This window comes from Rhincodon typus, chromosome 5 (genome assembly GCF_021869965.1).
Source record: "Rhincodon typus isolate 14 chromosome 5, sRhiTyp1.1, whole genome shotgun sequence".
Lineage (NCBI taxonomy): Eukaryota > Metazoa > Chordata > Chondrichthyes > Orectolobiformes > Rhincodontidae > Rhincodon > Rhincodon typus.
The window spans coordinates 7020740-7045452 of record NC_063336.1 but is presented as its reverse complement, the minus strand read 5'-3'; the positions used below and the strand labels follow the sequence as shown (position 1 = coordinate 7045452).

The following is a 24713-nucleotide window of genomic DNA, read 5'->3' as shown; positions in this document are numbered from 1 at the left end:
TTGGGAAGATTGACTAGCGGCAATCTCACCAGGAGTCTGTGTTCCCTGGAAATGTGAAGGGTGTTAGGTATCTCCCCAGTGCTGGCCCGTCTAAACAATTATTTCCCCTTCCCACCCCTTAGCCACTGCTTCCTGGGAGAAGGTCCCAGCTGAGAATATCAGATTAGAACTCCTGGAAGGGATTAGGAAACTGTATTTGTTGCCAGGGCACTCCCAATTGTAAAAATGCAGTCAAGCAAGAATCTTTCAGTCTTGCTCTTTAAAGGATTGAGCAGCTAGATAGGATTACATTCTAGTGGGCATGCAAATGTGTGTGTGGGGGTGGAGAGCACGCAGGAGGAAGAAAGTGCCTGTTGTTGTACTTTAACCATCGTGATAACCAGATCAATAAGAGAGAAACTGGTAGGTAGCTGTTAGTTTCCTGGATTTCCTAGGGAGAGGGAACGGGAGATGGAGAGATCCTGGAGATGGTAGAGCATTTCACCTTTCATTCCCACCTACAGACCTCTTTCAGTGAAGAGTGAAGGATTTGATTTCACAATTGCTACATGCTGGATGGTGGGACAAGCCAGTACACGCTCCCTTCATGTTTGCTGCTTCTTTTTCCAGGCAGGCTGTTGCCAGAAGGATGGATGGACACGAGCTCCTTTCCCCAGGGTCACAGAGAAGGGCAGTCGACAGGAGCTTGCAGCCTCCAGTCCGAAGAGCAGGAAGCCTGTCCAATCCCAGGAGGTTTAATGGCCAGGACTACGAGTCCCTGCGGAGGAGCTGCCTGCAGAGCCGCGGCTTGTTTGAGGACCTCAGCTTCCCCGCTGACTGGACATCCATAGGGGACAGCAAGGTGAAAGCTGTGCAGTGGAGGAGACCCCATGTGAGTACTGACTAGGGCTCCATGGCCATGGTCCAAACTTTCTTCTAATGATTGAATGTCCATTCCCCTCCCCCAACCTCTGCCCCCACCAAACACCCCCACCCCACCCCACTCTGTTTCTAACTGTGACCCAGCATCCCCCTTTCGAATCCTGGGTGGAAGTTCAATTCTATGTCTTCGCTTGTGGCTTGGCTGTAGGGGGAATGAGTAGATTCTAAAACGGTGAAGGGCTCCCTCCGCAAAATAGAGGCACGCAATGATATTTGACCTGTTATTGAGAGCTCGCTGTGCATAACTTTGCTCATTGCATCAGAAATCACACCTTACAAAATAACTGGCTGGTTGTGATGAACTTTGGTACTCCCCAAGATCATGAGAAGCACCATCAAAATGCAAGTGGTTATTTTGATAATGTCTAAAGGTTCGTACTAATAGAAATTACTGTAGTCTTCGCAACAATCAAATTACAGCATCAGTTAACTCTGTACTTCCTGCATTCTCTGGGTCTAACTTAATATCTTCCATCACTCCTCAGTCTCCAACAATCCATCAATCTATTTGTTCATCTCTTTTAAACATTCTCTGAATTACCAGTCCAATGCCATAACTTACACTGTTGTATCCTGTTTGTATCTTGCACTTGCCAGTCTAAAAGCCTGTACAAACAAATTTGAATAATTTCCCCTTGTACTTAACTCTTTCCTGGTCTTTCTGTTTCATCATAACATCTTCATTCAAAGAGAGGAATGCAGAAAGCAGGGAACTAGCAGCCAGTGAGATTAACATCTGGAACAGGTGAAATATAACAAGTTAACAGTAAAATATCAGTTAAATGTCTGAAAACAAAGCTACAACAAGGCACTTCGATGAGTTCAAGGAACTCAGGCAGAAGCAATGTGGTTTCATGAAAGGGAAATCATATTTAACTAAATTATAAAAGTTCTTTGAGGATTGTAATGTGCTGTGGATAACAGTGAACTGTTCTTAAATTTACAGAAGTCATTTCTACATGCAAAAATTGACAGCTCGAGGTGTTGGGGCTAGCATTTTGGCACAAATAGTAGATTGGCCAGCTACCAGGAGACAGAAATTAATGAAAACTGGTTTGTCTCCAGATTAACAAGATGTATCGAGTGGTATGCCACAGGGATCAGTGCTGGGTTCTCAGTTGTTCACAATTCATATCAATGACTTATAAAGTCATCCAGCATGGAAACAGACCCTTCGGTCCAACCAGTCCATGCTGAAAATAATCCCAAACCAACTTAGTCCCACCTGCCTGCTCCTGGCCCATATCCCTCCAAAGCTTTCTTATACATGTATCTATCCAAATGTCTTTTAAACGGTGTAATTGTACACATATCCACCACTTCCTCAGGAAGTTCATCCTGCACTCGAACCACCCTCTGTATAAAAAGTTTGCCTCTTTTGTCTTTTTTAAATCTCTCTCCTCTCACATTAAAAATGAGAAGATATGGTGGCTAAATTTGCTGATAACACAAAGCTAGGCCAGAAAGTAAGTTGTAAAGAGAGCCTGTAGAGGCTACAAGGGATATAGATTGGTAATATAAGTGAGCAAAGCTCTGGCAAATGGAATGTAGTGTAGGAAGGTGTGAGCTTGGAATTGTTGGTTGGTTTGCCGAGCTGACTGGTTTTCATGCAAATATTTCTTCTCCCTTCTAGGTGACTTTGTCAGTGCTGTGTAGTCTCTGTTGAAGCGCTGTTGTTCTGTCCCGCTCTGAATTTATATGGTGTGGTCTGTCATGGTGGGCAGCCTTGTTTCTGGTTTTGTACCGTAGTGGTATGTAGATGGGGTCTCTTTCAACATATTTATTAATTGCATGGGGTTTGAAAACCAGGCCTTCAAGAATTCTCGTGCCTGTCTTTCTATCGCTTGTCCTAGTACTATAACTTTGTCCCAGTCGAATTGATGTCCTTCTATGTCATGAGGGAGAACTGGTCATGCCGTTTTGCTGCAAGTTGGTGTTCGTGTATCCTGGTGTGAGCTTGTGTGAGAATTTTGGCAGGAAGAAGACACATATTATCTAAATGGAGGAGGATCCACAAATATCCCCATCCTCAATGATGGAAGACCCCAGAACATCACTCAAAAAGATAAGGCTTTCACAGCAATCTTCAGCCAGAAGCGTTGAGCAGATAATCCATCTTGGCCTCTTTCCGTGGTCCCCAGCATTACAGATACCAGTCTTCAGCCAATTTGATTCACTCCACATGATATCAAGAAACGGTTGGAGGCATTGGATAGTACAAAGGCTACAGGCCCTGACAACATTCCGGCAATAGTACTGAAGACTTGTGCTTCAGAACTTGCCGCTCCCCTAGACAAGCTGTTCCAGTACAGTTACAACACTGGCATCTATGTCCTGTACACAAAAAGCAGGAAAAATCTAATCTGGCCAATTACGCCCCATCAATCTCCTCTCGATCATCAGTAAAGTGATGGAAGGTGTCAGTAACAGCGCTATCAAGCAGCACCTGCTCAGCAATAACCTGCTCAGTGATGCCCAGTTTGGGTTCCACCAGGGCCACTCAGCTCCTGATCTCATTACAGCCTTGGTTCAAACATGGACAAAAGAGCTGAATTCCAGAGGTGAGGTGAGAGTGACAGCCCTTGATATCAAGGCTGCATTCGATCAAGTGTGGCATCAAGAAGCCCTGGCAAAACTGGAATCAATGGGTATCAGGTGGCAAATTCTCTAGTGGCTGGAGTCAGAACTTCTGGTCCCCAAAACATTAACTTTGCTTTCTCTCCATAGATGCTGCAAGATCTGTTAAGTTTTTCCAACACTTCCTGTTTTGTTTGTAGAAAATGTGGTCGGAGTCATTGGGAGACATATAGCATTTTACAAAGCCTGGAATGAGCAGGGAGCAGTATGGTTGATTGTTTTAAAACAAAATCTGAGTATGGGGTATCTTCATCCTCAACTGATTCATTTGGATAACATGACAGTTCTTAGTGTGCTGTGCTGTTCTTTGGCAAAGTATCAGTGGGGACCATTTTGCGGACAGCGATCATAACTCTGTTAGATTCAAAATTGTTATGGAAAAGGTCAAAGATGGGCCTGAAATCAAGGTTCGAAACTGGAGGAAGGCTGTTTTAATAAGATCAGGTATAATGTGGCTGGGGTGGACTGGGAATAGATATTTTCAGGTAAATCTGTCTCAGAACGTTGGAATGCATTCAAGCAGGAAACAGTGAGAGGACAGGATCAACATGTTCCAGTCAAGGAAAAGGGTGGGAGCATTAAATCCTGCGACACCTGGATAGTAAGGGATATACATGTTTGGATTAAGAGAAAAGGGAAGTTTATGGCAGTTACTGAGGCTCAAAACAGCAGAAGCCCTAAGGCGAATGATTGCAAGAGAGAACTTGGAACTAAATTAGGAGAACGAAATTGTCGGTGTCGAAAAGCAAGGATGGAGGAGTTGAACGGTTTGGAAAGTCTCAGTTAATCAAGGAGAGCCAGCATAGCTACATGACAGGTAGGCCATGCCTGACAAATTTCACTAAATTTTGTTTTGAAGAGGTGACTAAGGTAGTGGACAGAGGTGCAGGGGAGATATACCAGGATGTTGCCAGGGCTGGAGAGTTTCAGTTATGAAGAGAGATTGGACAGACTGCGATTGTTTTTTGGAGCAGATGAGGTTGAGAAAGGACAAAGAGCCATAGAGTCAGAGAGCTGTACAGCATCAGTCCAAATAATCCATACTGACCAGGTATCCTAAATTAATCTAGTCCCATTTGCCAGCATTTGGCTTATATCCCTCTAAACCCTTCCTATTCATACACCTATCCAGATGTCTTTTAAATGTTGTAATTGTGCCAGCCTGCGCCACTTCCTCTGGCAGCTCATTCCATATGCGCACCACCCTCTGTGTGAAAAAATTGCCCCTTAGGTCCCTTTTAAATCTTTCACCTCTCACCTTAAACCTATGCCCTCTAGTTTTGGACTCCCCTGCCTTGGGAAAAACACTTTGACTATTCACCTTATCCAGGCCCCTGTGTCACCCCTCAGCCTCTGATGCTCCAGGGAAAATAGCCCCAGCCTATTCAGCCCCTCCCTATAGCTCAAACCCTCCAACCCTGGCAACATCCTCATCAATCTTTTCTGCACCCTTTCAAGTTTCACAACATTTTTCCTATAGTAGGGAGACCAGAATTGAACAGAGTATTCCCAAAGTGGTCTAACCAATATCCTGTACAGCCGCAACATGACCTCCCAACTCCTGTACTCAATGTGCTGATCAATAAAGTCAAGCGTTACAAACACCTTCTTCACTAACCTGTCTACCTGCAACTCCACCTTCAAGTAACTATGAACCTGCCCTGCAAGATCTCTTTGTTCAGCAACACTCCCCAGGACCTTACCATTAAGTGTATAAATTCTGACCTGATTTGCCTTTCTAACATGCAGCACCTTACATTTATCTAAACTACATCTGCCATTCCTTGGCCAATCAGTCCATATGATCAAGGTCGCATTGTACTCTGAGATAATCTTCTTCACTGTCCACTACACCACCAATCGTCCTTTTCCATCACTGTTTTAAAACTGAGAGAATTATGATCATTTGCCCCAAAGTGCTCCCCCACTGACACCTCAGTCATATGCCCTGACTTATTTCCTAACAGTAGGTCAAGTTTTGCACCTTCTCTAGTAGGTACGTCCACATACTGAATCAGTAGATTTTCTTGTACACACTTAACAAATTCCTCTCCATCCAAGCCCTTAATATTATGGCAATCCCAGTCTGTTTGGAAAGTTAAAATCCCCTACCATAACCGCCCTATTATTCCCACACATTACTGAGATCTCCTTACAAATTTATTTCTCAATTTCCTGCTGACTATTGGGGGGCCTATAATACAATCCTAATAAGATGATCATCCCTTTCTTATTTCTCAGTTCCACCCAAATAAATTCCCTGGACATACTCCCTGGAATAGCCTCCCTTAGTACAGCCGTAATGTTATCCCTAACTAAAAACGTCATTCCCACACCCCACCCCTTGCCCTCCTTTCGACCCTTCCTATAGCATCTATACCCTGGAACATTAAGCAGCCAACCCTGCCCATCCCTGAGCCATGTCTCTGTAATCACTACGATATCCCAAACCCATGTTCCCAACCATGCCCAGAGTTCATCTGCCTTACCTGTTCGGCCTCTTGCTTTGAAATAAATGCAGTTTAATTTATCAGTCCTACTCTGTTCTCTGCCTTGCTCTTGAATGGTTTGACTATTTGACTTGCTCCTCTTTTCAACTGTATCAGCCTCAGACTGATCACTTTTCTCACTACCTGTATGTCTCTGGGTCTCACCACTCCAACCCTTACTAGTTTAAACACTCCTGAGTAACACTCACAAATCTCCCCACCAGTATATTAGTCCCCTTCCAAGTCAGGTGCAATCCGTCCTTCTTATACAGGTCAATTCTACTCCAGAAGAGATTCCAATGGTCCAGAAATGTGAATCCTTCTCCCCTGCAATAGCCCCTCAGCCGCACATTCATCTGCTCCCTCCTCCTATCCCTACTCTCACTAGCTCATGGTACCGGGAGTAAATCCAGATATTACTACCCTCGAGGACCTACTTTTTAAATTCCTGCCTAATTCCCTGCATTCTCTCCTCAGAACCTCATCCTTTTCTCTTCCTGTGTCATTTGTTCCAATAACCTCCTGCTGGTCCCTCTCCCCTTTGAGAATATTCTGCACCCTCTCTGAGATATCCTTGATCTTGGCACCAGGGAGGCAACACACCATTCTGATGTCTCGTTGTCAGCTGCAGAAATGTCTAGCTGTGCCCCTGACTAGAGAGTCCTCTATCACAACCAATCACTTTGAGCCTGACCTACCCCACACTACATTAGAGCCAGTCTCAGTACCAGAAACCTGGCTGTCGGCGTTACATTCCCCTGAGAGCCCCTCACCCCCTGTATTTTCCAAAACAGCATACTTGTTTGAGGTGAGGATAGCCACAGGAGACTCCTGCATTGCCTGCCTACCTCTCCTCGAGATAACCCATCTGCCTGACTGTATCTGTGGTCTTCCTACCTTCCTGCAACTGCCATCCATCACACCCCGTAGATCCTGTAAATTTCTCATTGCCTCTAACTGCTGCTCCAACTGATCCGCGCAATCCAATAGGATTCGCAATCAAACACACTTCCTGCAGACATAATTCTCACAATCATTGAAACTCTCCCTAATTTCCCACATTCAACAGGAAGAGCTATCACTCGACTAAAGGCCATCCCTACACCTTAATCTACAGACCCAGAAAGCAGCCCAGTCTTACTGCTCTAAAAGCATTGCTCTGGGATAACTGAATACCAATGTTTTATATTTTAAAAAATTTGATCAAGAGACAGATCTCAATAGAACATTAAATAAAACCTTGCCCTATTCACTGTTATAAATTTACAGCTAAAAGGTTAAGGTTAATAGGTTTGACAATCAAACATTTAGCTGCCTCAGGCTCTGTATTGCTGATACTGCCAGCAGTGAGTAAGTCCAACAATGAGGTGTCTCCAAGATTAGTTATGAAACTTCACTGTTTGTTTGTTTTTCCTGGACCCAACTCCGATTTTCAGAGATGTTTATAATTTCACAGTCAGTTAGCTGTGAAAGTTCACTGCTTCTTTATTTTTGTTCAGATGTGTAAAATTATGAGGGGCATAGACAGAAAGAAACACTTCCCCTTGACAGAGGGGTCAATGACCTGGGGGCATAAATTTAAGGTCAGGAATAGAAGGTCAAGAGGGGATGTTAGGGATAGTTTTTTCACCTAGAGGGTGGTGGGAATCTGGAACTCACTGCCTGTAAGTGTGGGAGACACTGAAACCCACATTACTTTGAAGAAGTACATTTGCACGTAACATTTAAAAGATGCCAAGTGATACAATGCCACAGCCCAAGTGCTAGATAATGGGAGTAGAATAGTTAGATGGCTGTTTTTGATGCAATAGGCCATCCTGCTGAAAATGTTTTGAGTATGTTTTGGGAACTGGCTGACAGAATGGGAACAAAAGAGCAGCAAGAAAGGAATTGTTTTCTGAATGGCATGCAGTGCCTAGTGGGCCACCACATGGATCAGGAGCAAAAACAGAAGTTGCCGGCAAAACTCAACAGGTTTGGCAGCATCTGTGAAGAGAAATCAGAGTTACCATTTCAGGTCCAGTGATCCTTCCTCAGGACTTCTGTTTCTGTTCGTGATTTACAGCATCTGCAGTTCTTTCGCTTTTTACTACATGGATCAGTGCTTGGTTCCCCAGCTATTCACAATTATATATTAATGATGCAGACAAGGGAGGTAAATGTAATATTTGTAGCATTTGCAGATGACACACAGCTGGGCCAGAGGAAGGTGCAGAGATGCTTTAGTTAAATCAGTGAGCAAATACATGGCAGCCGCAGTATAATGTGGATAAAGGTGAAGTTATCCACTTTGGGAGCAAAAACAGGAAGACAGCTTATTTTCAGAATGGTGATTGATGAGAAAAGGGGAGTGTGCAGTGGGACCTGGTTGTCCTTGTGCATCAGTCGCTGAAGGTAAGCACGCAGGTGCAGCAGGCGGTAAAGAAGGCAAATGGTATGTTGGCCTTTGTAACGAGAGGACAGGAGTAGCGATGTCTTGCAGCAATTATACAGGGCCTTGCTGAGACCACACATGGAGTATTGTGTGCAGTTTTGGTCTTTTTTTCAGAGGAAGGGTGTCCTCGTAATGGAGGGAGTGCAGAAGGTTTACCAGACTGATTCCTAGGTTGGCAGGACTGATGTCTGAAGAGAGACTGGATCGATTAGAACTATATTCACTGAAGTTTAGAAAAATGAGGGGGGATCGCATAGAAACAATAATGTGAGCTGCCCTTTTCACTGAGCAGTGGATTTTCGACTCTATATTGGGACTGATGGCTCTTTCTGGATGTGCAAAGGAGAAGCACACAGAATGATTGCAGTCGTAAACTAAAATCGCAGAAAGAGGCCATTTGGCCCATTGTTCCTGTGAATGCTCTTTTAAAGAACCACCCATTTAGTCCCAATAGTTTTCTCCCTTCCTTGTTGTGATTGCCTTATGAAAGTTTCTGTAGAAGTTGCTTCGGTTTTACCTGTTCAGGCCGTACATTCTAAATCAATTCTGCATTTTACGGTAATCTCCACATGTTGCCTCTGGGCCTTGTTTTGTTTCTCAGAATGAGTGAATTAAGGGTCATCAGTCATCTCTCACCACGTTAATTACATAACAGCAGTAACATTCCTGACTTCTGTTTGTGAGGCACCAGCTTAAGGTGAGCACGTTAGTGTGGATAAGGAATTCCTCACAACAAAGTGCACATATTAAGGGAGTGGAGATATGAGGAAATATGAAATATTGAGTGGCAGGCAAAGCCTAGAGATGAGAGAGAGAGAGAGAGAGTTTTCAGCTATTTACTAGTCCGATCAGAGGTAATTTGTTTGAGATTGTCCTCAATCAAAGCTTTAAGTTCTGGCTGCACATGTTCCTCCTGCTTTCAACACATGTTGCCACGTAATCAGCTCCATCAGCCATTCATACTGCACTTTTACACAGCTCCATTACTGGTACACCAACATCCTGGTCTCTCTCACTGAAAGAGGTTCATCTTTAATCCTGACAGAAGATGCAGGTGAATTAGTTCATGGCGAAATAATAGGTGGGGGCTTTGCTGCTTCTCCTTTTTTCTGATATTCCCTGTTTCTGGGCATTATCCGCAGATTCCAACAGGGCAAGAGTAAGGACTGGATCCTGACTGTGCTGCCTTCCTCAGTCAATCAGCCTGCTGTGGGACAGTGCCAAGGCTGGAGGTGGGCAACCTGTCCATAGACACACCGGGGAAAATCTAAGTGTGTGGTGAGCAGAGTGAGAACAGGAATATTATCAGTGAAACATGGAGCTCTCTGAATGTACGATATGCTTCAACTTTTGAACTGTTCCACGTCGGATTTAAAACAATTCCTTTCTTTCCAGCAAATCCATCGGAACCCCCAGTTTTTTGTGAAAGGAGTCAGTCGATTTGATCTGTGCCAAGGCAGTGCAGTGGGTAAGATTCTGTCAGGGTACTGCGGGTATGAACACAATATGTGAAAATCATAGCACAGAGATCCCGGTGTGTTCTAACTACCCCCCTCCATCTAAATTAGATCTCCTTTTTTTCATTCATTACTAATCTTTCAGTCACTATTTGCATTGTTTATATTCTGTGTCTAACCTTGCCATCTTTGCAAGTTTGATACTATCTTAAACATACTTTTGTTAACCACAATCTCCCCCTTGACATTTTCCTTTCATGTGAATGTATTTATTCTGTGTATTTTGAAATATCCTCTCAAGCGTCTACCACTGATCTCTACTGACCTATCCCTGAACCCAATTAGCTAGTCAAAGTGACACTGTCATAATTTCTCTTATTTAAGTTTAAAATACTAGTCTTGGACCCACTCCTCTCTCCCTCAAACTGAATGTAAGTTTCAATCATATTATGATCACTGCAACTTAAAAACACATTCACCACAAGGTCATTAATGAATCCTATCTTGCCAATGTCATTAAATAACTCTGTCTTGTTGCACAGTACCAGGTCAGTAGCCTATTCACCGATCAGCTCCCGAACATGCTGTTTTAAGAAACTATTCTGGAAACATTCCATGGGCTTTTCACCCTGGCTACCATTGTCCATCTTAATTTTTCAGTCTATACATAGAATAAAATCCCCCATTATTATTGGCGTACATTTCTAACAAAGTCCCATTTGTAAGTACTTCCTTTATACTCCATCCTACCATATCATTATGGAGGTCTATACACTTTGCATGCATGTAGTTACTTGCCTTTATCAGTATTCATCTCTACCCAAACAATTTCTACATCCCGGTTTTCTGAACTTAAGTCATCACTCTCTATTGTGCTATAACATGATTAATTAGCACATCCTCCATCTCTTCCCAACTCCTGTTTTTCCTTTATGTCCTGTGCACTTTAATGTTCGGGTCCCATCCTAGGTCATTCTGAAGCCATGTCTTTGTAATAGCTGTCAGATCAAACATTTCTTCCTATTTGCATAATTAGTTCATCTGTTTTGCCTAAAATCCGAAAGTTACTCAGCCACAGATCCTTTAGTTTTGTCCTTGGGTCTGTTAGCTTACTGTTACATTTTCTGCTCTCTATCCCTGCTGTCACAGTTTTTGTTTCCATTCCCCAAATGAGTACCTTTTCCTGTGGCTTTATTCATGCCCTTTGATTTACCATATCTTTCCAAATTTGATCTCTTCCTCTATCATTTAGTTTAAAGCTCTTTTGACTTCCCGGGTTCTGCAATGCAGCAGAACATCAGCCGCAGTATGGTTCTGGTGTGGGCTGTAAAAGTGGTCGAGATCCCACCCTCCCCAGTGCCGGTACCACTGCTCCCTGAACTGGAGGCCAGTTCTCTCAATCCAATCTCTTCAGCCACACATTCATCCCTCTCAAATTGTGTTTACCCTCTGCCAGTTTGCACATGAGAATCCAGTGATTAGTATCTTTGAGAGTCTGATTTTAAATGGAATCTCTTTCTTCAACCCTGTAGTTTGTATCTCCATGGGCAGTGATAACTAGATCTTTCCCCCTGCACTGCCGGATATCCTGAATCCTGACACTGTGTAGAACGACACAGTCATCTGGACTTGCATTCTTTGCTGCAGAGAACAGTGTCAATCTCCCTGAATTTGCTGCCCCCTACCACCACGATATTTCTTTCGGCTTTCCCCAGTTGAATGAATGTCCCAAGATGGCGTGGCCATTTAAGTTATCCGTCCCACACTTCTCATTCAAACAAGGTGAGAGAGCCTCACGCCTGTTAAGGAATTGCAAAGGACTGGGATTTTCCAATTCCCAGGTTCCCCTTACCACCTCTTGCTTGCAGCCGCTCACTCCTGTCCCAGACCACTGACCGAATCCAAGAGATCCTAAGAAATGCGACTGCTTCCTGGAGTAACGTGTCTAGGTATCTCTCTCCCTCCTTGATACATCTCAGCATCTGCGGCTTAGATTCCAGCTCGTAAAATTTGACCAAAAGTTCCTCAAGCTGTAAACACTCAACACAAGTTTGTCACGTCTGTGGAAAACACATGAATAGATGGGACAACCAGTACTGAGGATAACGCAAAGTGTCTGCAGAGGGACAAGAGACAGTAAGAACTGCTGATGCTGGAGTCAGAGATAACGCAGTGTGGAGCTGGAAGAACACAGCAAATCAGGTGGCAGCAGAGGAGCAGGAAGAAGGGTCCCGAACCGAAACGCCAACTTTCCTGCTCCTGTGATGCTGCCTGGCCTGCTGCATTCCTCCAGCTCCACACTGTGTTAACTATGCAGAAGGACAAGGACAGGTTAAGTGAATGGGAGAAAAGCTGGGCAGATGGAATATAAGATTTACAAGGAGGTTGCCAGGATTGGACGGTTTGAGCTACAGGGACAGGCTGAATAGGCTGGGGCTATTTTCCCTGAAGCATCAGAGGCTGAGGGGTGACACAGGGGCCTGGATAGGGTGAATAGTCAAGGTCTTTTCCCCAAGGTAGGGGAGTCCAAAACTAGAGAGCATAGGTTTAAGGAGAGGGGAAAGATTTAAAAAGGGATCTAAGGGCAACTTTTTCACACAGAGGGTGGTGCGTGTGTGGAATGAGCTGCCAGAGGAAGTGGTGGAGGCTGGTACAATTACAATATTTAAAAGGCGTCTAGATGTGTATATGAATAGGAAGCGTTTAGAGGAATGTGGGCCAAATGCTGGCAAATGTTCTAGATTAATTTAGGATATCTGATTGGCATGGGTGAGTTGGATCGAAGGGTCTGTTTCTGTGCTGTACAGCTCCATGCCTCTACAATGTGGGGAAATGTGAGGTTATGCATTTCTGCAGGAAGAATAGAGGAGGTGAAAATTATTTAAATAGGGAAAGACTGCAGATAGCTTTGGGAGCCCTCGTGCATAAATCTCAAAAAGCATCCACGTTCAGTGAGTAAAAGGAAATGAAAATGAGGTGTTGGTCTTTATTTCAAAGGGAATGAAGTGGGAAAATAGGAAGGATCTGCTAAAACATTATCATTACTCAGACACCAGCTGGAATATTGTGAACAGCTTTGTCTCCATGATCTAAGGACAGATATACTGGTGTTAGAGGCAGTCCCGAGAAAGTTTGCCACGTTGATCCCAGGTATGGAGGGGACAGTCTTATGAGGAGACGTTGAGTTGGTTGGACCTGTATTCATTAGCATTTAGCAAAATGAGAGGTGACCTTATTGAAACACATTAAGATTCTTAGCAGAGTTGACAGGAAAGATGTGGAAAGCTTGTTCCCCTTTCTGGGAGAGTCTAGCACCAGAGGGCATAATCTCAGAATATGGGGTCACACATTTAAGAGGGAGATGAGGAGGAATTTCCTCTTTCAGAGGGGAGTGAATCTATGGAATTCTTTACCACAAAGGACCATCGAGGCTGGGTCATTCAGTATATTCAAGGCTGAGATAGACAGATTTTTAATCAGTAAAGGAATCAAGGGTTATGGGGAAAAGGCAGGAAGGTGGAGTTTAGGATTATCACATCAGCTGTGATGCCAATAATTGGCACAGCAAACTCAATGGGCTGGATGTCCTAGTTCAGCTCCGATAGCTTATGGCCTTATGTTCGTCCTGGATCAAGTTGGTGTCCAGAATCTCCCACCTCTTGCAGTCACAACACATCACCTGCACTAGCACCTTTACTGTGTTGCTGTTAGTTTATTTTTATTAATTAATGTATAACTGTTCCCTCTTGTGCAGATTTACAACGCCCACTCTCCTGGATACTGACATACTCACCAAATCCATAAGGTTACGCCCCATTCCAGCTACACTCGGTGTGTCTTGCATGTTGTAAGACCCCAGTAACAATAACAAATCTGCATGGTGGCATCGATTGTGAGTGGCACAGACTGGGCAGTTTGGTGGGAGGTTTGGAGATTGTCTCTAACACTAATGAGGTTCTTCCTTTTTCTCCAGGAAACTGCTGGTTTCTGGCTGCATTATCCTCCCTGACAATGCAACAAGAGCTTTTTGCTCATGTCGTGCCACCTAATCAAGACTTTCAAAGAAATTATTGCGGCATTTTTCACTTTCGGGTCAGTATTATGGGTGATGTGTCTGCACATATGGCCCATGTTTGCTCTGTAATATATCAGCAAGTTTACCCACTGTTGCTGTCATGTGTTTGCAACTATACCCTACTGTTTCAATGTAATGTATTGCAGCTATATCCCTTATTGCTATGTAATGTATCTACAGCTATATGCTTCTGTTGCAATATACTATATCGACCGTTATACCCGCTGTTTCTATGTCATATATCTGCAGCTATATCTTATTGTTGGTTATCACTGCTGCCTCACAGCGCCAGGGACCCGGGTTTGATTCCACCCTCGGGCGACTCTCTGTGTGGAGTTTGCACATTCTCCCTGTGTCTGCGTGGGTTTCCTCCGGGTGCTCCGGTTTCCCCCCACAGTCCAAAGATGTGCAGCTTACGTGGATCAGCCATGCTAAATTGCCCGTAGTGTTCAGGGATGTGTAGGCTAGGTGGGTTAGCCATGGGAAATGCTGCATTACAGGGATAGGGTAGCGGGTTGGGTCTTCAGAGGGTCAGTGTGGACTGGATGGGCCAAATGGCCTGCTTCCACGCTTTAGGGATTCAATGCTGCAATGTAATGTATCTGCAGTTATATCCCAGTGTTTCTATGCGATATATTTGTATATATATCCCAGTGTTGCTATATAATATCCCAAAGGGAGAAAAATGTTTAAAAACCCACAGTACTTGAAAACCCAGGTACTGATAGTGGAACTCCATTTGGGATTATACAGGCTGGTTGAGCCAGTATGTCTTATTCCCCTGAATTTTGTCTTTCTGCAGGTTAGGTGTAGGGTGGGGGTGTTGGGGAATCTCGGGGATACAGCGACACTAAGCTCAGTTTCTGTCAGTGATAGGACTCAATCAGAGTGCAGTGTTGAACGTTATACAGTCTTTCAAGAGAGCAGAGACTTTGGGAAAGGAGTTGATGTAGCAATACTAGTTCCTGCACCATCCTCAGCACTGGAAAGGCTAGCACTTCAGGGAATGCAGGCAAGACCTTACTCAGAGCGAAGGAAGTGAAAAAGATGCAACATTCTAGCAGAAGTAGTCTTCTGGTCTCCCGGCACCAGCTGAGGGAGTCGCAGATAGGTGTTAACGTGGAGACCAGTGGAGAATGAAGTCATTCTGACAGGAAATGTCGAATTTTCACATAAAATGCAGAGTTGATCCATATCAGTCTAACTAATGCAGATTGGAGTGAGCAGGATTGAGGGACTCGGGGATCGGACGGGACAGTGATGTAGAATAAACACAGAAAATGTTGCAGAAACTCAAGAGACTGGCAGCATCCGTGGAGAGAGAAAGCGAGGTTACATTTCAAGTTTGGTATGACTCCTCTTCAGAGACGTGATGTGGAAGATCAGTCATAATCTTATTAAATGGTGGAGCAGTCCTGTGGGTTTTAGGCTGCCCCTCTGTCTTTTGAGCTGTAAAGTGACCACAGCAAACAGGACTGATTTATTAATGGGTACACAAACCAACAAACAATGGGACGGATTCAGTGAAATCCTTCATTGCACGCAGAACGCACTCACTCCTGCAAGGCAAGATTTTCTCTAATGTAGTTAGGCAATCGTGGCCAACAAATGAGATAAGGTGTGTATGAAACTAACAGGAGGAGCCTGCACAAAGACAGAGGAAGTGAAAATCCTGCATCAACTGATAAAACAATAAAAGAATACTAATAGGAAAGGATCTCAATGCTAACAGTAAGGGTTTTTAAAATATATTGAGAGAGAGAAAATGGCTCTGGGAAATGAAGGCCTGTTAAAGACAGAGATAACAAGGTGTAGAGCTGGATGAACACAGCAGGCCAAGCAGCATCAGAGGAGCAGGAACCAACATCTGCAGTTCCTACTATCTCTGTTAAAGACAGACTAAGGTGATGACATATCAGGAAATGGTAGACTTGCTGTCAGCAGAAATTAGTGGTGTGTCCAGCTCCTCAGTGAATATCCTAAAGCTGGCCCACATTTTGGCTGTATCTGGTCCTGTAGTCCAGTTCAAGACAGTGGGTAGGCAATCTCCAGGCACCTCCGAAGCTGTGCCAGCAGGGTGTGTGCTGCTGCCGAGGGTGGGCGAGCAACAAGAGAGGTCAGTGCCCCCTGGGGCTAAGCAGGTAGACCCCTCCAGTTGGACCTGGGTGCGCCACTGCCTCTCCTCCCCCACCTTCCCTGGTGCCTGGGGACCTCTGTGAAGCCACACATGGAGGTGTGGGGAGGGGGTTGAGGCAGCTGATCTGGCACTGGAGATCCCGAACTCCCCTCTGGGAGGGAGCATCATCTATCTGCTTTGGTCTGGATCCCAGCTCATGGCTGGGAAACCTCTCTGGTCACCATAGTTTATGCGTTTGTCAAATTCAGCAATTTGTGTCCATCTTCACAGCTGACACCAAAATATCAATAGCACAAAGGAAACCAAAAAAAAATACATTTAGAGAATCATATTGTATTTGATGGAAGTTTTTTTAAAAAAAATGGTCAAAATGAGAATGAAGGGCTGTCAATTCTCCAGGATCTGATACGTTGTGAGCCCAGAGAGTTAATGAAAGTCAGTGAGGAAATTACAGAGCATCATTCTTATATTTCCCCCAAGTCTCCAGATTGGAAAATTGTAAATGTCAGTCCATTATTTAGATAGATCAGAAGGAGAAAGTGCAAAACGATAGAGTTCTTTCAGTCTGACGTCAGTTGTGGGGAAGTTACTGGAATCTGTCGCTAGGACCAGATTAACAATTTACTTTTATTCACTGGCTAGGCAGCATTTATTGCCCATCTCTAATTGCCCAGAGGGCAGTTATGAGTCAACCACATTGCTGTGGGTCTGGCGTCACATGTAGACCAGACCAGGTAAGGATGGTGGTTTCCTTCCCTGAAGGACATTAGTGAACCAGTTGGGTTTTTCAGACAATTGGCAATATTTACATAGTCATCAACAGATTATCTTTATTCCAGACTTATTTTGATTGCATATTTCACCATCTGAACCCATTCCCTCAGAGCGTTAGGCTGGGGCTCTGGATTACAACCAAGCATGTTATTTTTAATACAGTTGCAATTAGGCCAGTTTATAATTCCAGATTTTCAATTCAAACTTTGCCACCTGCCACCTGCATGATTTGAACCCACATCTCTCTGGAGTGTTCTGGGTTCCTTGTTCAGAGACATTGCCATTGCACTGCCACTACCTCACCTCTCCCAATGAACAAACATGAACTGAGTCAGACACAGTCAGAAATAAAAGCAAATGGAACCACTGAGCATCTGGTATCATCTGTGGTGGGAGAAATAGAGTTAATGATTCTGGTCAATGACTTTTCATTTGGAAAGTTCTGATTTCAGATTTCCAGCATCTGCTATATTTCGCTCTTGTGCCAGAGAGTCAGTGTGGACTTGTGCAGAATAATTCATGTTTGACTTGCCGAATTTTTAAGAAAATTTAAGAAGCCTATAGGCATCATCTGCATGGGCTACTGAAATACATTTTATTACCTCCCACACGGGAGAGTGTTAGCAAAAAGTTGAAATTAGCTGGATATGTTGAAAGCTGGTGTTGAAGGTTGAGAGTAGGAATGAATGTATGCACAGCTGATTGGGATCTCTGCTGGAGTCTTAGCTTTTTATTAAGAAGTTAATAACTTGGATGAAGAACAAAATTACAAAGATTGCAGAATACACAAGATCGGATCACAGTAAATGTTACAGAGCAGGATTTACAGTGAATGTAGACTGATAAAACTTTGGCAAAGCTCATCCTGACGCTGTGTGAGATCATTCACTTTGGATCAGATACAAATCGGGATATTTCCTAAACGTTGAGGAACTAGGACTTGGTGGAGAAATAAGTGAGGAGAAATGAGGAGCTTTTGTTTAGAAATCATTGCAAACCAGAGGACAGGCAGATACAGTGACCTGAATAGCCAGTGGAATATTGGTATTTATCCAAAGCAGGCTGGAACACAAAGTGGAGGAAGTTTTTGTTTTGGTTCTGCAGATTGGACTGAGTCAGCCACTGTAGGATAACATTTCCTGGTGGACAGCTGACATCAGGAAGGATATATTATAGTAACCTTGGAGAATTTCCAAGTTTCAACAGGATTATATTGCAGTCACAAGAGTTCATTCCTGGAAGGAAAGTGCAGTAGAACGTAGAAATGACAGATACAGAGGAAGTGGAGGCCAGAACCAGCAAATCAAGTCTTTAAATTGGAGCGAGGCCTTTGAAGTGTGAGAGGAGGAAGTAGAACAACATCAGAAATAGGAACGGGAGCAGGCCATTCGGCCCCTCAAGCCTGCCCTGCCATCCAACGAGATCATGGTTGATCTGTCTGAGACTTCAACCCCTCTTTGTACCATCTCCTTGTAACCATCAACTCCCCGATATTTCAAGAATCTGCTGATCTCCTCTTTAAACACGTTCTGAGATTCTGCCTCCACAAATCCCTGAGGTGGAGAATGCTAGACATTCACTACACTCTGGAAGCAGAGACTTTCCTCACCTTAGTTTTAATGTACGTAACTAATTCTGTAAGATCCCTAATTCAACACTCCAGCACAAGTAAAAACCTCTCCTCAACAATTTTCCTGTCAAACCCACTCAGAAGCTTGTACGTTTCAATAAGGGCATTTCTCTTTCTTCTAGTCTTGAATAGTTAAATGCTAACTTGTTGAACGATTCTCAATAAGGCAACCCCTTCATCCCAGGACTCAGTCTAAGTGATTTTTTTTGAACTTCCCCCAATGCCACTATATCCTTTCGTAAATACAGGGGCAAAAACTGTACACAGTAATCCAGGTGTGGTCTCAACAACACCTTGTACGGTTGTAACAAGTCCTTCCTATTTTTAAACTACAACAAGGTGTGGAGATACAGGATCAGCCATATTGAATAGTGGAAGAGGCTGGAAGGGCCTCCTTCAGCTACCAGTTTCCACATTCCTGAAAAAGTGCTTTTCTCTCCGATTCCAGTTCTGGCATTTCGGTGACTGGGTGGATGTGGTAGTCGATGATCGTCTCCCCACCAATGAAAGGGGTCAGCTGATTTTCGTCAGGTCATGTGACTGGAATGAGTTCTGGTGTGCTCTGATGGAGAAGGCCTACGCTAAGTGAGTGATGGTTCATGGGAAGGACTGGCACTGGGCAGGAAGGGGTCACGTGACAGGGTCATCTCTCTGTGCGCCATGGAGGGACAGCCACTGCCAACGGTCAAGGCTGGGAGCACAATGACAGCTCTTCTCCTCATGTTCTCCCAGTTTCTCCTGACTGTGTCCAGGAGGTGGGGGGAGGGGGGGGGGGGGGGTGGGGGTGGTGGCACGATACTGGGAGTGAGAGAATCACAGCTATCCTTGGCCCTGGTCTCACCCAGCAGCCACCCACTTTTGGCAGAAATGACAGAAAGGCAATCACGCTCCCTTTGCTAGCCAAGGGTAGTGTGGCCACCTGGAGCTCAGCATAATGTATCAGGGGCTGAAGCTGGTGGGCAGTCTGTGCTATGTTCCAGGTAACCAGGAGGTTAGATCTGAACCCTAATCTTTATACATTTATAACTGTTACAAGTGCATCACTAGGGCAGCGCGGTGGCACAGTGGTTAGCGCTGCTGCCTCATAGTGCCAGGGACCCGGGTTCAGTACCAACCTTGGGTGACTGTCTGTGTGGAGTTTGCACATTCTCCCTGTGTCTGCGTGGGTTTCCTCTGGGCACTCCGTTTTCCTCCCACAGGCCAAAAATGTGCAGGTTAGGGTGGATTGGCTATGCTAAATTGCCCGTAGTGTTCAGGGATGTGTAGATTAGGTGGGTTATAGGGATAGGGTCGGGGGAGAGGATTTGGAGGGTTGGTGTGGACTTGTTGTGCCGAATGGCCTGTTTCCACACCATATGGATTCCAATCTTATACAAGTAGAGACACACATTAAAAAGGTACATATCCAAATGCAGTAACCACAGTTACAGTCTGTGTCTCTATGTATATGATCACAGTCTGTCCCTGGTTAATGCCCATCACCATCACTCATTAATGTACAATTACTGTGAGCTAATGTCTTTAAACTTGAGGCAGTTTGGAAGGGACTCAAGGGCTATGAAATATTTTGAGATAACTAACATCAAAGTGCCTGGTAGTGTGACACAGCAGATTAGCTCATTAAAGTAGCAAGTTTTAATCTTCAGGATGAATAGTATAAACTTACAAAGAGCCAGCGCAGACACAAAGCTGGCTATCTGACCAATCACTCCACTGATCATTGGCAATTAGTACGAGTCGTACAGCATTGAAGCAGGCCCTTCGGCCCACCATGTCTGTGCCAACCCACAAACACTAAACTACACTGATCCCATTTATCTGTACTTGGTCCATAGCCTATGATGCCCTGGCATTTTAAATGTTTATCCAGATGCTGCTTAAATGTTGTGAGAGTGCCTGCCACCATCACTCTCTCAGGTGGCACATTCCATATTTCTACCCGTCTTTGAATGAAAAAGATTCCTCAGGTTCCCCCCTAAACCACTTACTCCTCACTTTAAACTAATTCCTTCTGGTCTTAGACACATCTGCCTTGGGGAAAAGATTCTCATGGTCTACCCTATCTACGCCTCTCATAATTCTGTATATCCCAATCAGATTCCCCCTCAGCTTCCTCTGCTCCAGGGAAAACAATCCCAGACTATCCAGTCTCATCTCATAACTAGACTTTCCATCCCAGGCAGCATCCTGGTGAAACTCCTCTGAACCCCCTCCAGTACAATCACATCCTTCTGATAGTGTGGTGACCAGAACAACACCCAGTATTCCATCTGTGGCCTAACCAATGTTTTATTATATTGTAACAAGACGTCCTTGTTCCTTTATTCTACAAGCACCCTGTTCGCCTTCCTCACCACCTTGTCTACCTGTGCTGATACCTACGGGAATCTTTGGGCTTGTACACCAAAGTCCCTGTGTTCCTCAATACTCCCTAGGGACCTACCCATTCATTGTGTATGTCCTTCCCTTATTAAACCTCCCAAAATGCATCACCTCGCGTTTATCAGGATTAAACTCCATCTGCCTTTGCTCTGCCCAATTTACCAGCTGATCAATATCAGACTGTAGCCTGACACCATTCTCTTCACTACCAGCAACATCACCAATTTTTGTGCTAAGTGCAAATTTACTAATTGTACCTTCTACATTCAGATCCAAGTTGTTAATGTAAGTAACACATAGCGATGGTACCAGCACCGAACCCTATGGTACATCACTGGTCACAGGCTTCCAATCACAAAACTCACCCTCCACCACCATCCTTTACCTCCTATTTGTAAACCAGTTTTGGATTCTGTTTGCCAACTTGCCTTGGATCCGTACCTTTTGGACCAGTGTTCCATGTGGGACCTTGTCAAAGGCTTTACTGAAATCCATGTAAACCACATCAACTGCACTACCCTCCTCAATATGGCATTGTTACATTGAAACGAAAATGAGATAAGGTTTAGTTTGTTAGAATTTAGTATTTGAGTCACTGAGATGTGAAATGTGGTAAATGCAACAGGCTCAGGAGGACTTTGGCTCATGGCTTCTAACCCATTCCAACACTGGCAGCTTTCCTCAGCTCATGTCTGTGACTGATGTGGTCTAACTGATGGAGGTAGCTCAATCTGTAGATGCTGTCATTGTGCCAGCTTGGTGAAAGTGTATTTTATTTACACCTGGAAATGCCAATGGCCCTAAACCCTTTCCTTTCACAGACTATTTAACCAAGTGTTCAGTCCTTTGGTGATACAGAGCTTCTGTATTTCCTGAAAATAGACATAACCTATTGAAGCTTTTCTGTCTTATACTCATCAGATCATTTTGTAAGATTACAATAATGGGTGTATTCTCCATGGCAATGCTTCTACCAAACAGAATCCACTTGATGACCAATCAGCACTGTCCTCTGATTGGTTTATTGCCCTCTGTTGGTATTCTTGCAAAGTGTCCTGATAAGTGCAAGACAAAGATTTTGACAAATCATGCCTTTCTTTGGTAACGGATCCAATTCTTCCAGTGTCGCACAGTCTTCATTAAGGAGGCCAATGCTCTCAGCGATCCATCCAGAAGCTGCTGAACACTATAAAGTTTGATCATTTGAGGTGGAGATCTGTCATGGCATTGGTCACCCAGCCTAATGATCAGCTCCAAAATTAAAGTGTAGATTTTGGGGGCTCAGAGCTCAAATCAGAAATTCCACAAAATGTTCACCTTTCCTCTTTCCCCTCCGCGATAGGCTGTATGGATCATACGGAGATTTGCACATGGGTCAGATTTCAGAAGCACTGGTGGATTTCACTGGCGGGGTTAAATCTGTCATCTCCCTGAAGAACCCCCCCTTGGATCTCTGGAAGATGCTGAAAAGAGCCATTAGCCTGGGCTCCTTCATGGGCTGTAGCACCCCCTCAGTGGTAAGTGTAACAGAGGGGGGAATGGGGAGGGAGGGAGGGGAAGGGGACGGGGAGGTCTGTGTGTGAGCCTCTCACTACCTCCCCCTCACTGTCACCCACATCTTGAATACCAGTCTGTACAGGTGAAACCTGGTCTGTATAAGTGTATATGGGAGGGTGGGTACATCTCCCAGGGGTAACTGTGGGTTGTATGGGGGTCTAGGTACCTCTCCTGGGGGTAACTGTGGGCTTTTCTTTTATTCTGAGACTGTGTTCCCTGGTTCCAGACCCCACAGCCATGGGAAACATTCTTTCTGCATCGGCTCTGTCTCTCCCTTTCAGAATTTTTTTTAACATTCAATGAGATCCTTCAAATTTTTCTAAACTCCTGAGAATCCAGGCACAGTCTCACCCATCTGTCCTCACTGGACTTGTCCCTCCATCCCAGGTGAAATCTCATTTTCTCAAGGACTGTGCCTCTGGTTCTAATCCCCTCACAGCCTCAAACTCACCCCCGGTATCCATCCTGACCAGTCCCCTTGGGATCTATGAGATCACTCTCAATCTTCTTACCTCAATGGGTATAGGTCCAACCTTTTCACCGTTCCCTCATAAGACCCTAATTCCAGGAATGAGTTGTGTGAATCTTCTCTCAACTACTTCTAATGCAGTTATATCCGTTTTTTTCTTTTTTAACCATTCATGGAATGAGGGTGTCGCTGACCAGGCATCATTTATTGCCCAATAGGAAAGATGTGGAAGCGTTAGAAAAGGTGCAGAGGAGATTTACCAGGATGTTGCCTGGAATGGAGGGAAGGTCTTACGGGGAAAGGTTGAGAGAGCTAGGGCTTTTCTCTTTAGAACAACGAAGGATGAGAGGTGACCTGATAGAGGTGTACAAAATGATCAGAGGTATAGATAGAGTAGACAGCCAGAGACTTTTTCCTCGGGTGGAGGTAGCTATTACGAGGGAGCATAGTTTTAAAGTGAGTGGAAGTAGATATAGGGGAGACGTCGGAGGTAGGTTCTTTACTCAGAGAGTGGTCAGGGCGTGGAATGCATTGGCGGAGAGGGTAGTGGAGTCGGCCTCATTAGGGGCATTTAAGCGGCTATTAGATAGGCATATGGATGATAGTATAAAGGTAGGGGTGGAGGTTAGATAGACCTTAGGTTTAGGGTAAAAGTTCAGCACAACATCCTGGGCTGAAGAGCCTGTACTGTTCTACCACTAATTGCCCAGAGGGCAGTTAAGATTCAACCACTCTTGTGGGTCAGGAGTCACATGTAGGCCAGACCAGGGAAGGATGGTAGTTTCCTTCCCTAAACGATGTTACTGAACCAGATGGGTTTTTCAATCAACAATGACTCATGGTCAACATTAGATTTTAAATTCCAGATATTTTTATTGAATTCAAACTCCACCATCTGCCCTGGTGGGATTTGAACCCCAGTCCCCAGGATGTTATCTGGGTCTCTGGATTAACAGTCCAGTGATAATACCACTAGGCCGTCACCTCCCACCCACTTCTTACAAATAAGGAGTCCAAAACTCAACACAGTATTCCAAACATGGTTGTACCAATCCACTGGCAAGCTGCAGTAAGAATTCCCTACTTTTGTATTCCACTGCAATAAGAACTAACACTTAATTTGCCTTCCTAATCACTTACTGTATCCGAAAACTTACTTTGTTACTGGTGGAGCAGGTCACCCAGATCTCCCTGTACTCCAGAGCTCTGCTATCTTTCTTCATATAAGCAATACTCTGCTTTCTGTTTCTTCCAGTCAAAGCGAGCAACTTTACACTCTCCACATTATCCTCTGTCTGCCAAGTTTTTGCCCACTCACTTGGCCTTGCTATACCCTCTCGTGCATCTCTCCACCTTCTTGAGACAATTTTCTGCCTTACCTACCTTGGTGTCATCGACAAACGTGGATCCTGTACATTCAGTCGTCATGTCCACATCATGGACAGAGAATCCCTACAGTGTGGAAGTGGGCCATTCAGCCTGTCAAGGCCACACTGACCCTCTCAGGACACAAGCATTGAATCCAGTTGCCCCCTCATTAATTAAAACTGGAGAAAGCTTTCTGCTTCCTGTTGGCGAACCAATCCATCCTCCACCTGAATACGTGTTCTACACCATGTGCTCCTTTCTTGTGGGAGAACCTTTGCTGTGGCACTTCATTCAAAAACCAAGTGCAACAAATCAACAGGTTCCCCTGTATACAGCGTCTGTGTGTGTGTGTGTGAGTGTGTGTGAGTGTGTGTGTGTGTGTG

General features: G+C 44.5%; 1 protein-coding gene across 1 annotated transcript in view; it reads left to right on the top strand.

The window, feature by feature from the left end:
* The first annotated feature begins 304 nt into the window (after positions 1–304).
* LOC125483095 (calpain-2 catalytic subunit-like) overlaps positions 305–24713 on the top strand; it is a 30165-nt gene continuing 5756 nt past the window's right edge. Inside the window, exons 1-6 of the mRNA XM_048596649.1 lie at positions 305–402; positions 610–871; positions 9877–9949; positions 13912–14030; positions 19003–19139; positions 22279–22453. Of these exons, the coding sequence (XP_048452606.1) occupies positions 629–871; positions 9877–9949; positions 13912–14030; positions 19003–19139; positions 22279–22453 (747 nt within the window). The 5' untranslated portion in view covers positions 305–402; positions 610–628. The remainder of the gene's footprint in view (positions 403–609; positions 872–9876; positions 9950–13911; positions 14031–19002; positions 19140–22278; positions 22454–24713) is intronic.